This window comes from Pungitius pungitius, chromosome 1 (genome assembly GCF_949316345.1).
Source record: "Pungitius pungitius chromosome 1, fPunPun2.1, whole genome shotgun sequence".
Classification (NCBI taxonomy): domain Eukaryota; kingdom Metazoa; phylum Chordata; class Actinopteri; order Perciformes; family Gasterosteidae; genus Pungitius; species Pungitius pungitius.
This window is the reverse complement of record NC_084900.1, coordinates 1676132-1688526: the sequence shown is the minus strand read 5'-3', so window position 1 is coordinate 1688526 and position 12395 is coordinate 1676132. Positions and strand designations below refer to the sequence as shown.

Below are 12395 nucleotides of genomic sequence, written 5' to 3'. Positions count from 1 at the left end.
CGCCGTTCGTGTTGCGTTGCGGCATTTGCGGTTGTGATGTGGCTTTTGTATTTTGTGTTTTGGCGTTCGTGTTGTGTTGTGGCGTTTGCGTTTGTGTTGTTGCTTTTGTATTTGTCTGAACCTTCTCGGCCACCGTAGGTCAGGATGTAAGGATGGAGCGAAGGAAGGGTAGAAGGAAGGAAGGACGGTAGGAAGGAAAGGTGGATAAACAGATGATCCCTTGACAAGAAAATAACCAATCTGTAATATAAAAAGTACATGAAGCTAACAAACAAAAGTAAAATAATAATAACACATTTCATTTCTATCTTCATCCACAGAAAAACATCAAAGTAAAATGAAGTAAAAGCTAAAAACAAAGGGAAGCAAAACATACGCATCTCATTGGTTGAATTTAAGATGCAAACTTTAAAAAGTAGAATAAAGAAGAGAAAACTTTACTGGAGAAACAAATGCTTTAGAAGATACGCAGTGTGTGTGTGTGTGTGTGTGTCTGTGTTTGTTTGTGTCAGACAGTAAAAGTTCAGTCGCTTGTGTCTTTACTAGATGTTCCACTGCTGCAGTGTGGGAGGGAGGAGAGAGGAGGGAGGAGGGAGGAGAGAGGAGGGAGGAGAGAGGAGGGAGGAGGGAGGAGGGAGGAGGGAGCGAGCGACAAAGTCGAGCTTCGTCAGTGTGACTTCTTCAGGTCGGTCTGGACGCAGCGGAGCAACAATCTTCTTCTTCTCCTCCTCCTCCTTTACATCACAGTGAAGACTTTGGAAGGGTTTCACTTTAAACACCACAGAAGAAGACGGAGAAACAAACAGGTGGGATTTAAACACATTTTCTTGCTTTTTGTCTTTACGATTCAGGTGACGTTGTTTGAATGATTCCTTGCATCAAACGAAGCTCGACTAACGAGCCCGACGACGGGCGGAGGTTTGACCCCCTCCACCCGCCTTCTCCCCACGGGGGGGGGCTCCATCCGTCCTAAGTCAGGTCCTCTGCCCGTCCGCTCTGTGTCTCTCTAACCGACCCTGCTCCTGCTTCTCTGTTTACACCTCGCTCTCAGTCACAGAAGCAGCCGGCGCCTCCTCCTCCTCGCCCCCCCCCCCCCCCCCCTCCACTACAGTCCACCTGGAGAACTTCTGCAGCTGTGGATTGGGAGAAGACCAGGAACCAGAGAGCTGCTGAGGAGGTTCCTAGAACAGGCGGCGGTTCCCCCCCCCCCCCCCAGGCGGCCCTCGAGCTTCGCCCCCCCCGATGGCTTTCAGGCGCCGCCCCCGGGTTCCCTGCGTGTTCCCCGTGCTGCTGGTCGCCTGCTGCCTGCCGCTGGTCGCCGGCCGCGGGAACTCCTCGGCGGAGGCGCCCCCCGGGGCCCCCGGCGGCGGCGGCAGGCCGCATCTGGCGCAGGAGACGGCCATCGAGCCGCCGGCGCCGTCGCCGCCGCTGGAGAAAGGCCCCCCGAGTCACGCCAACAAGCTGAAGCACAGACACGAGAGGAAGCCTCACCCGCCTCACCCGCCTCACCCGCCCCACCCGGCCCACCCGGCCACCTCCAACCGCTCGGCGGCGGCTGGGTCCCGCCTGCCGCCGAGCTGCCTGCACGCCACCTCCATCAAGAACGCCTTCAAGTACATCAACACGGTGCTGTCCTGCCTCATCTTTGCGGTGGGGATGGTGGGGAACGCCACGCTGCTGAGGATCATCTGCCAGAATAAAAGCATGAGGAACGGACCCAACGCTCTGATAGCCAGCCTGGCTGTGGGCGACCTGATATACATCGCCATCGACATCCCCATCAACGTCTACAAGGTACGCCGCCTCGCTCCAGAGAGGCGTCCACGTCCATCACTTGATGAGACCAATCAAATGTCTCACACATTTGTTATTATATTGTGTGTTTAACGCGTTAAAGTAATATTGGAATCATACAAAACAGGAATAATTACTGTGTGTTGTTTAGAGGAGCAGAATTGCATCATGGGACACAAAACTCCCATGAGGGCGTGTGTGTGTGTGTTGTGTGTCTCTGTCAGGAGGTTGAGTGTTACGCTGATAACGGCACTAAAATATCCTACTGACTGAGATAACACACACAGACACACTCTTGGATATCGTGTTAATCTGTGTGTGTGTGTGTGTGTGTGTGTGTGTGTGCAGCTCCTGGCGATGCGATGGCCGTTTGCTGGCAGCGTGTTGGGTCTGTTCCTCTGTAAGCTGTTTCCCTTCCTGCAGAAAGCTTCAGTCGGCATCACCGTCCTCAACCTGTGTGCCCTGAGTGTGGACAGGTAAAACACACTCGTTATGAAAAAAATAACAAATAAGTATCTTACCAAAAGGTCATAACCCACCTGTGCCATACTCTTGCCTCGTGTGTAGCTAAGGTAAATGCTAAAGTCAGAATGCTAACCTGCTAACTTTAGGAATCTCTTCTGATAAATACGGTTCATGCTTTACGGCTGAATTCTCCATCGCAAGACGAGGACATCAGAGTGGTTTTAGCCTGTCAATCAGCGTGTAGCCCCGCCCTAAAGTATCCCCAGTATCACTCTACATGGACCATCATCCACTAAATGAACATCATGCTGCATTGAAGAAGACTTGAAACTAGAGACTGAGACCATGAACTTCACAGAAGTAGAGTCATTTCCTCATAGATGTCTATGGGAGCAGAGGAGTCGCCCCCTGCTGGTCACTACACAGAAGTAGAGTCATTTCCTCATAGACGTCTATGGGAGCAGAGGAGTCGCCCCCTGCTGGTCACTACACAGAAGTAGAGTCATTTCCTCATAGACGTCTATGGGAGCAGAGGAGTCGCCCCCTGCTGGTCACTACACAGAAGTAGAGTAATTTCCTCATAGACGTCTATGGGAGCAGAGGGGTCGCCCCCTGCTGGTCACTACACAGAAGTAGAGTCATTTCCTTATAGACGTCTATGGGAGCAGAGGAGTCGCCCCCTGCTGGTCACTACACAGAAGTAGAGTCATTTCCTCATAGACGTCTATGGGAGCAGAGGAGTCGCCCCCTGCTGGTCACTACACAGAAGTAGAGTCATTTCCTCATAGACGTCTATGGGAGCAGAGGAGTTGCCCCCTGCTGGTCACTGAACAGAATGCAGCTTTCTACCCATCCAGAAACAATAAATAACTACAACCTGCTCAGGTACCGCGCGGTGGTGTCCTGGTCCCGGGTGCAGGGCACCGGCGTTCCCACGGTGACGGCGGTGGAGATCGTGGCGATCTGGCTGCTGTCGGCGCTGCTCGCGGTGCCGGAGGCCGTCGGCTTCGACATGGTCACCTTTGAGTACAGGAACGTTACCATGACGACCTGCATGCTGCAGCCCAAGACGCCCTTCATGACCGTGAGTGTGTGTGTGTGTGTGAAACAGCAAATACACAGTGGAGGGATTTTAGTACGATAGCTCCATATCTGAGGTGCTTCTCCTTGAAGGTGGGCGATGGAGGTGCATGGAGTAGAGAGAGGGTGCTGGGAACCACAGGGTCGGTGGTTCGAATCCTAGCAGTTAAAAATGCAATGAAAGTCGCTTTGAATAAAAGCGTAAGCTAAATGTACATGTAATGTAATATTTACACTTTCTACTACTTAGTAGTAGCTGACAGAGACGCTCCAAACATTTGATGACCTTATTTACTTGTAGTGTACTTCCACAGCGTGGTATCAGTACTTTTACTTGTAGTAAAGGATCTGAACACCTTGATAATTGTATAACTACAAACTGGATTTAATGAACTTTAATCAATGGCCTCCCACAGGTCTGAAAAGCGAGCGTGACGGGGGGTTTGATCCCGGTCTCCGTGGGAACCGATGGTCCGTTTCCATCTTGCGTGTTCTCAGGGCGAGGTCGGCTTTACGACATCATTTCCTGTTTATGTCTGCGAGTCTCGACCAGACCAAACAGGCATCTCCAAAGGGATCCTGGGGTCAGCTGACCGGCCATCGCACGTCACGCTCTCTGATCCTTTCCTCTGCACTCGGGATCAAACTGACCAATCACATGTCTGTGTGTTCAGGGCTTGATGTTGCAGAGCCCCCCCCCCCAGCTGGTTATTTGAGGATTTTAAAGTGCTGTGTAGTAGAGAAATAAATGGTTTTTTAGTTGAGAGAAAATGACGTGGAGGTCCGCTCTAGTCACCGGTTCTAACTCGACTACAAACATTTGGAGACGTTAATAAAACACACTTCTCGCCGTGGTCCAGTTCTACCGCGACGCCAAGGACTGGTGGCTGTTCGCCTTCTACTTCTGCGTTCCCCTGGTCTGCTCCGCCGTCTTCTACGGCCTGATGACCTGCGAGATGCTCCGGCACCAGAAGGGAAGCCTGAGGATCGCGCTGAGCGAACACCTGAAGCAGGTAAGCACACGCACACCCACACACACACACACAAACGCACACACACACACACGTGTTTGACCGCCAGGCTCTCGTTTTTCTCCAAAGCGCCGGGAATTAGCCAAAGCCGTGTTCTGCCTGGTGCTGATCTTCGCTCTGTGCTGGTTTCCACTTCATCTGAGCCGCCTTCTGAAGAGGACCGCCTACAAGTCCCATGATGCACACCGCTGCCAGCTGTTGAAGTGAGGGGGGGGGGAGCCCACACATCCACAGTACCACATGTATTAATACTTTGGAGATGATCTGAATACTCGCCCATCAGCTCATGGGTTTCTTCTTCCGTGGTTGCAGTTTCCTGTTGGTGCTCGACTACCTCGGCATCAACATGGCGACCATCAACTCCTGCATCAATCCCATAATCCTCTACTTCGTCTCCAAGAAGTTCAAAAACTGCTTTAAGGTACGAACACTGGGACACGGGACGGGCGGTGGACGTCATGGCGGTCGGGGGTCAGAGGGCGTGAGACAAAGACAGGAGGGGAGCGATCACATTGGCAGGTCGTGACCTCTGTGATAAGGAAGACTCGTGGGAAGTGACGCGTCTGTTTGACGGGGAACTCCACGTTGAGTGGAAACCGTCTTTGTGAAGTCCAAACTAAAGGTCCAACCTAAATATAAACATTAGTATTATTATATTTTAGATAAATATTTGATCCAACCTGTCAGGTCTGCCCCAGGATAAATAGTTAGCTTGTACTTAGCTTAAAGCTATCAAACTAACGTTAGCTACCTGGCGCCTACATCATTTAACATTATTAAAGCTTTAGATAAAGCCACGTACTGTTGGTAGTGAGCCCCCCGCGTGGTGCTCTGTCGCCCCCCTGCGGACGTCAGAGTCATCACAGCAACTCCGACCAACAGCCTCCTCACGCGACAATACCAGCACGTAACGTGTAAAAGGTCTTTGGATGAACGGTAGAGAATGAAAATAGAGACTTTGTCGTTTCCAAATGATTAAATCTAAAGGACAGCTTTTCAGTAGCTTAAAAACAGTATTTAAGCCATTCAAGTAAAGCTCACGAAAGACATTGTACTTCCGCTCTAAACCGGAAGTACGTTTTCAAGTAAGAATAATATATCTTTAAATCTATCTATAATTATATTTATTTTTTATTTTAAAAGTATTATAAACATTAGATTTTGCGATTGCGGAGACAATAAATGAATAGCGGAAAAGTTGTGTCTGGTACTGGAGGTGTAACGTTGGAAAGGACATGAGGGAGGGTCAAAGGACATGTTGCATTATGGGAAATGTAGGATCCAGTGCTAGAGACTAAATATCGGGCCTCTGTCGCACATGGTTCTGTAAATCGTACATAAGTAAATTGCTTGAAGTTCCTCTTTAATCAAACTCTGTCTCTCTGTCTCTGTCTGTCTCTGTCTGTCTCTCTGTCTGTCTGTCTGTCTCTGTCTCTGCAGTCCTGTCTGTGCTGTTGGTGTTATTCTGGCTCTCTCTCCAACAGTATGCTGCCTATCCACCACGGGACGAGTCTGCAGTACAAGAATACTGACCACTGAGAGAGACATCATCATCATCGTCATCATCATCATCATCATCGTCGCACACTGAGAGGCATCGGTCTCTAAATGTTCATTAAGCCCAAGATATTACAGTTTACTACAGACTATCGTATGCTGAAATATAATATATAGGGTCTTTATGGCCAAAAGCCTGTGGTCCAAATGCTTCCTTGGTGTTGTTTATCATCCACTTGAGTTCTTCAACTTTATCTTATTTATTTATTTGTTAAGACAAAGCAGTCAACACATGATAGCACTATAAAGGAATGTTGGATGGGATATCAATATCAATATCAGTAACAGGTAAAATGCCAATGAAAAACACCTAAAAACATAAACCAGGAAGCATGGATTAGTAAAACACAACAATATAGTAATATACCACATTATTAGACATAAAGTAAAATATTCATCCATCTAGAACGCTGTGTAGAAGTCTGTAAAAGCAACAATAACGGTGCACTGTGTACCGTCCCTCAATAATAATAATAATACATCCCTCCATAACAAACTGCGGATGATCTTTCTGTTCAGAACATGAACTGAAACAAATAAACCATAATATGTGGTACATCATGGTGGAGATGAAGGAAGAAAAAGCAGGTCACAAGTTGCCGGAATATTTATTAATTGGAGTGGAAGTGCACCAATAATTACAATCAATGATACTTTACCTTATTTTAACAGTTTCACATCACTATAATTATTATCTGTATAATGATCTTGTGTTCTTTATAATATTGTATAATATGACATATTACTGTTATTTAGGTGGAGGTCCGTCTCTTCCTGCCCTTTTTGTTGTTTCTGAACTTTTTTACCTTTGTGTATTTTAATAAACGTATTTATGAACTTTAAACTACCTCTTCCACCGCTGAATTTAAACTCTCAGTATAGTTGTTGTTTTTGTTGTTGTTGTTGTTGCGGTGCATTCAGTGTTGCAGTAAAATAAAGCTTTGCTTTTTTTTCTCCTTTTATTTAATAAATATCTTTGGATGTAACACGTAAAAACAATGAATAAATAACACAACAGCATTTTGATAAAAATCAAGGTTGTTCTATTTGAGCCGTTTCCTGTTGCCCACGTGACCGATGGTTGAGATTCCTCCTCGTGCCGCGTCATCGACCGGAGGAACGGGGAGAACTGCCGGTAAACACGGACACCGGCGGCTTGTGGCTGACCGCCACCGAATCAACGGAGAATAGCGGGGGGGGGGGGGGAAGAGATCGATCCTGATCGATCGACCCGGGCTCGGTGGCACCGGGCGGAGGAGGAGATGCGTTGCCTGGTAACGGAACCGGGACCGGGGCGTTGAAGCAGAAGGACCGTCGCTCCTCGTCTCCAGCGGTGCGAACGTTTCAATATTCAACGTCAGATAAATGTTTTTTAACCGTTTTACCGATAAATAGGTTGTTTTGTCTAAATAATACAGCGATACTTCACGTCACGTTTAATGCGACGTCCGTCAATTAACGTCATGAATGATACAAATATGTTTTAATGTCCGCCACGTCGCAATATTACCAGAACCAGAACCAGAACATGATGTTTGTTCAACAGAGTCTAGGAATATAGAAACCGACAGTTAAAGTACCTTTAAATATAATTCATACTACTCACTTAACACTTCACAAATCAGTAACACTTGTTAAATAATTATTAAATATCACACTTTAAAAGGGAGAAAAAAGATCCATTAGCACGTTAACAATGTCCTTCTTCTCTGGGTCACAGACAATGAAGTATTTAATGACTAAATCCAGTTTTTGTAACGTTACATACAAACAATCAGCTCGTGACGTCACAGGTGCTAGCTAATAGATAGCTAGTGCTAGCTTACACTAGCTTCTCTAATAGCGTTAGTTAGCACTAGCTAGTGTTAGCTAAGACTTGCCTAATAGCTAACTTCACCAACTTAGAATTGAGCAATTCAACAGTTTATTAAAATAAGTATGAATCGTTAATCATAAATTAACTCATATTGGTGAATTTGGTTTGGTGCCTAACTTCTCACTGAGGTGCATTTACATCGTCATCCATCATTCAAAATGTACTTATACAACTAAATGATCATCATTCGTATTATTTAATAATAATAACAATACATTATTTAATTATTATCATTCATATTATTTAATTCTAATAATTGTCAAATGATTTGCGTTAATCAGAATCATGAAATACCAACAGTATCTAACATGACATCATTATTTGTTTGTTGATTATATTCTGGATTAATTACCAACTAAAGTTATCAGATAAACAGATTCAAAAAGTAGTCTCAGATGTTGCTAAATAGAAGTAGAAAGTAACAGAAAATGTGTACTAAAATATTAGTTTCCATCTGTGGGCATGAAAAGGTAATTTAGGGGAATCTAAAAACAAATAAAAAAGCTATATTTGTAATCCAGGTTGTACTTAAACCTTGTAAAAACAAGAAAAAGCCAATGATTAGATCCCGATGACCTGACCCCCCCCCCCCCCCCGACCCCCCCAGGAGGAGCCTGTAGGCGCCGTGATGCCGTGCTCCTGCGCCCAGTGGAGGAGGTGGATCCGCCCGCTGGTTCTGGTTCTGTACACTCTGCTGCTGCTCGCCCTGCTGCCGCTCTGCATCTGGGAGCTGCAGAAGGACAAGGTGCGCCTCCACCGCTGTTCCCACCTCCGTCCTTATCTACGGCTTCACCTTCATCTGTACCTCCACCTTGACCACCATCCTCACCTCCATCCTTTCTTTTGTGCGATTGCTTCATCCGTGCAGGTGGGGACTCGCGGCAAAGCCTGGTTCATCGCCGGCGTGTTCGTCTTCCTCACCATCCCCATCTCGCTGTGGGGCATCCTGCAGCACATGGTGCACTTCACCCAGCCGGAGCTGCAGAGGCCCATCATCAGGTGGAGGAGGCGGCGCTTTACTGCACCTCACTGGGGAGGAGAGGGGTGGAGTCACTGCAACGTCACAGTTTAATCACGTTTAGTGGCTTTCAATGAGTGACGTACGGCTACGTGAAGACGTTCTGAGATGAACTGCAAGAAAGAAAGATCCTTTTATCAGGGCTTTGATTTAATGTTGAAATCCAACTGACTTAGAAAAATATATAATAATAAGATAAATATAATATAAAAAGATGTGTTTACCGAGCGAAAGAAATCCTAGTTTTTGTCCTTCATTTGTGCAGAATACTTTGGATGGTGCCGATCTACAGTTTGGACAGCGTGAGTCACCATCTCTCACACACTAACACACACAGGAGAAACACGCCGTTCTCCCTTAACCCCTCCCCCCCCCCCCCCTTGTCTCCCCAGTGGCTGGCCCTGCGGTACCCCGGCCTCGCCATCTACGTGGACACGTGCCGGGAGTGCTACGAGGCCTACGTCATCTACAACTTCCTGGTGTTCCTGCTGAGCTTCCTCAGCAACCAGTACCCGAGCCTGGTGCTGATGCTGGAGGTGCAGCAGCAGCAGCCGCACCTGCCGCCGCTGTGCTGCTGCCCGCCGTGGCCAATGGGAGAGTAAGCGGAGGTCACGTGAGGGTCGGTGACTTGCTAACCACCTGGGGGCGGAGCTTAAGCCCTTCTTTTCTTTTCTCTGTCTCTTTGTCTCCGCCAGAGTGCTGCTGTTCCGGTGCAAGCTGGGAGTCCTCCAGTACACTGTGGCTCGGCCCGTCACCACGGTGATAGCCCTGTAAGTGGCCCCTCTGTAACCACGGCGATGTGTGGTGGCCATGACACCGTGGCCTCACAACGCGCTCTCTCTGCAGGATCTGTCAGCTGTGTGGCGTTTATGACGAAGCCAACTTCAGCTTCAGAAACGCGTGGTCCTACCTGGTGATCATCAACAACATCTCCCAGCTGGTGCACACACACACACACACACACACACACACACACACACACACACACGCGCACTAAAACAAAGTGCTGTATGTTCTATTGACACCCCCCCCCCCTCCCCTCCAGTTTGCCATGTACTGCCTGGTGCTGCTGTACCGAGCTCTCAGGGAGGAGCTGACTCCCATCCGGCCGGTGGGGAAGTTCCTCTGCGTCAAACTGGTGGTGTTCGTCTCCTTCTGGTGAGGAAGGAGGAGAGAGAACGTTCCTGAGGTGCATTTGGTTAAAACAGCTCCATAACGAACGGGATGAAGATAAGATGGCCGACAACTTCGCCATGAAAAATTAAACAAGAAGAAAGCCTTTTGACTGTGTTTGAACATCGTGATGTCAGAATCGTGTCGTACACGCACGCCGTTTGACCCGATCAGTGCGTGATTATGTAAATCCTCGCTGAGGGCCGACACACTAAGCTCCTCCCCCTTGTTCGCCGCAGGCAGGCGGTCTTCATCGCGTTCCTGGTGAAGGTTGGCGTGATCTCCGACAAACACACGTGGGACTGGGACAGCGTGGAGGCCGTGGCCACCGGACTGCAGGTCACGTGACCTTTGACCTTCTTTGTTTTCTGCGATGCTTGGATCGTTGATTGACAGATTCTTGTGCCGATGCAGGACTTCATCATCTGCATAGAGATGTTCCTGGCTGCCATCGCTCACCACTACACCTTCACCTACAAACCATACGTCCAGGTAACCTGAAGGTCATTTGCTTCATCTGATCAATAATCTGATCAATATAACACCATCTCTGATCTGATCCCTCCAGGAGGCGGAGGAGGGGTCGTGTTTCGACAGCTTTCTGGCCATGTGGGATTTCTCTGACATCAGAGCTGATGTCACAGAGCAGGTCCGCCATGCAGGTTAGTATTAATATTATTATAACACTAGTATTAGTATTATTATAACACTAGTATTAGTATTATCATAACACAAGTATTAGTATTATTATAACACTAGTGTTAGTATTATTATAAAACTAGTATTAGTATTATTATAACACTAGTATTATTATAACACTAGTATTAGTATTATTATAACACTAGTATTAGTATTATTATAACACTAGTGTTAGTATTATTATAAAACTAGTATTAGCATTAGTATAACACTAGTATTATTATAACACTACTATTAGTATTATTATAACACTAGTATTAGTATTATTATAACACTAGTGTGAGTATTATTATAAAACTAGTATTAGCATTAGTATAACACTTATGTTCGCATTATTATAAAACTAGTGTTACAATTTTTATAACACGAGTATTAGCATTATTGCAACACTAGTATTAGCATTAATATAACATGTGTTCTAATTATTATAAAACTAGTATCGGAATTATTAAAATACTAGTATTACTATTATTATAACACTAGTATTAGTACCAGTATTTGGATTTGAGTGACTCAGTCTTAGTGTTACTACTACTACTACTACTACTAGTATAATCACAATAATATTCGAAAAATTATAATATAAAAAAATGTTGGCGTCAATATTGTTGAGGATAATAAAAATAACACACTAATGATAATAGTAATAATACTGATAATAACCCCCCCCCCCCCCCCCACAGGTCGTACCCTGCTGGGTCGTCCCAACAAGATGTACTTCGGCCCGGCTTCTCAACCAGAACACACCGAGCACACGGGCCTCCTCACGGCGTCCTCGTCCCAGGACCCCGTCGCCGCGGCGACCACATCGATGCCCTCCTCCCCTCCCGCGAGTGGGCGGTACCAAGGCCTCGGCCACACCTCTGCGCCGCACTCCATCTCGGCCCCGGCGGGGTTCACCTCCTCGCCTTGGGACAACGACAGCGACGGCTCCCCTCCTCGGGCGGGAGACGCCAGCGGCACATAGCCCGGGGGGGGGACGGATTAAAGATGGATTCCATCAAAGGAGAAGGCGTGTTTGTGATGTCACAGTGTTTTTAAGCAGAATTAGTTTGAAATGTTTGAAATCTGTATTTGGGTGTCAGATGATTTCATTTTGATGAATGTATCTGTTGAAAAGAACATTTATGTATTACATATTTAGATTGTTGTTGTTGTTGTTTAAAGGGAGACATATCATAAGGACATGTGATTCAACGAGCCAATCGCATGTAGCTCATCCATCATTATAAGACACACCCTCAGTAGCCAATCGGAGAGGGGCTTTTTAAAAATGGGGTTCTTAAAGGGGAAAAGCGTTTTTTTTAAACTTCAAAGCGAGTTAGTTGTATATTGTGTAGTGTGAAGCGGATCCTGAGCACGATGTGTCTCCTTTAACACTCGCCCAGCCAAGTGTAACGAAATTAAAACAAAATGCCACAATCATCAAGGACATGCTGCTGTTGTTGTTCCTTCTCTGGGGATCAGACAAAGAACATGAAGGAAACATCTGGAATGTAAACCAGCGACCTTCTGAAGAGAGACGAGACCTTCGGCCAATGACCCCCCCTGTGAACCTCATGGTGGCGCTAGAGGGAAGGTTAGAAGACCACCAGTCAGGAGGATTCATCCTCTGGGGAACACAAACGTCTCAGATCAGCAGCTGTCGTGTAGAGGACTCCTCTTAGCTTAGCACAGTTAGCATCGGTTAGCGTGTAGATAA

The 12395-nt window shown here is 46.7% G+C and overlaps 2 protein-coding genes across 3 annotated transcripts; both read left to right on the top strand.

The window, feature by feature from the left end:
* The first annotated feature begins 1242 nt into the window (after window positions 1-1242).
* On the top strand, window positions 1243-6842 carry LOC119221801 (endothelin-1 receptor-like). Its single transcript, XM_037477879.2, has 7 exons — window positions 1243-1794; window positions 2143-2270; window positions 3145-3343; window positions 4200-4352; window positions 4440-4573; window positions 4683-4791; window positions 5811-6842. The coding sequence occupies exons 1-7, from the start codon at window positions 1243-1245 to the stop codon at window positions 5907-5909; spliced, it is 1374 nt and encodes a 457-aa protein (XP_037333776.2). The 3' UTR covers window positions 5910-6842.
* A 260-nt stretch (window positions 6843-7102) lies between these two features.
* LOC119222958 (transmembrane protein 184C-like) lies at window positions 7103-12059 on the top strand. 2 transcript variants are annotated; one of them, XM_037479988.2, is made up of 12 exons: window positions 7106-7260; window positions 8411-8548; window positions 8672-8802; window positions 9087-9123; window positions 9214-9419; window positions 9517-9591; window positions 9668-9761; window positions 9867-9979; window positions 10234-10333; window positions 10409-10486; window positions 10563-10656; window positions 11377-12059. In XM_037479988.2, exons 2-12 carry the CDS (start codon window positions 8432-8434, stop codon window positions 11658-11660), a joined length of 1329 nt encoding a protein of 442 aa, XP_037335885.2. In that variant the 5' UTR covers window positions 7106-7260; window positions 8411-8431; the 3' UTR covers window positions 11661-12059. The 2 variants fall into 2 exon arrangements, with proteins under 2 accessions (XP_062414297.1, XP_037335885.2); XM_062558313.1 differs by having other exon boundaries at window positions 7103-7260; window positions 8411-8802.
* The last annotated feature ends 336 nt before the right edge of the window (window positions 12060-12395 follow it).

Bases quoted from the DNA above. Each gene is read 5' to 3' on its own strand.
- LOC119221801 (XM_037477879.2), top strand. From the start codon at position 1,243: ATGGCTTTCAGGCGCCGCCCCCGGGTTCCCTGCGTGTTCCCCGTGCTG. The intron at 3,344-4,199 runs GTGAGTGTGTGT...GCCGTGGTCCAG, and splicing joins CCAAGACGCCCTTCATGACC to TTCTACCGCGACGCCAAGGA. The intron at 4,792-5,810 runs GTACGAACACTG...CTGTCTCTGCAG, and splicing joins AGTTCAAAAACTGCTTTAAG to TCCTGTCTGTGCTGTTGGTG.
- LOC119222958 (XM_062558313.1), top strand. From the start codon at position 8,432: ATGCCGTGCTCCTGCGCCCAGTGGAGGAGGTGGATCCGCCCGCTGGTT. The intron at 9,592-9,667 runs GTAAGTGGCCCC...CTCTCTCTGCAG, and splicing joins GTCACCACGGTGATAGCCCT to GATCTGTCAGCTGTGTGGCG. The intron at 10,334-10,408 runs GTCACGTGACCT...GTGCCGATGCAG, and splicing joins CCGTGGCCACCGGACTGCAG to GACTTCATCATCTGCATAGA.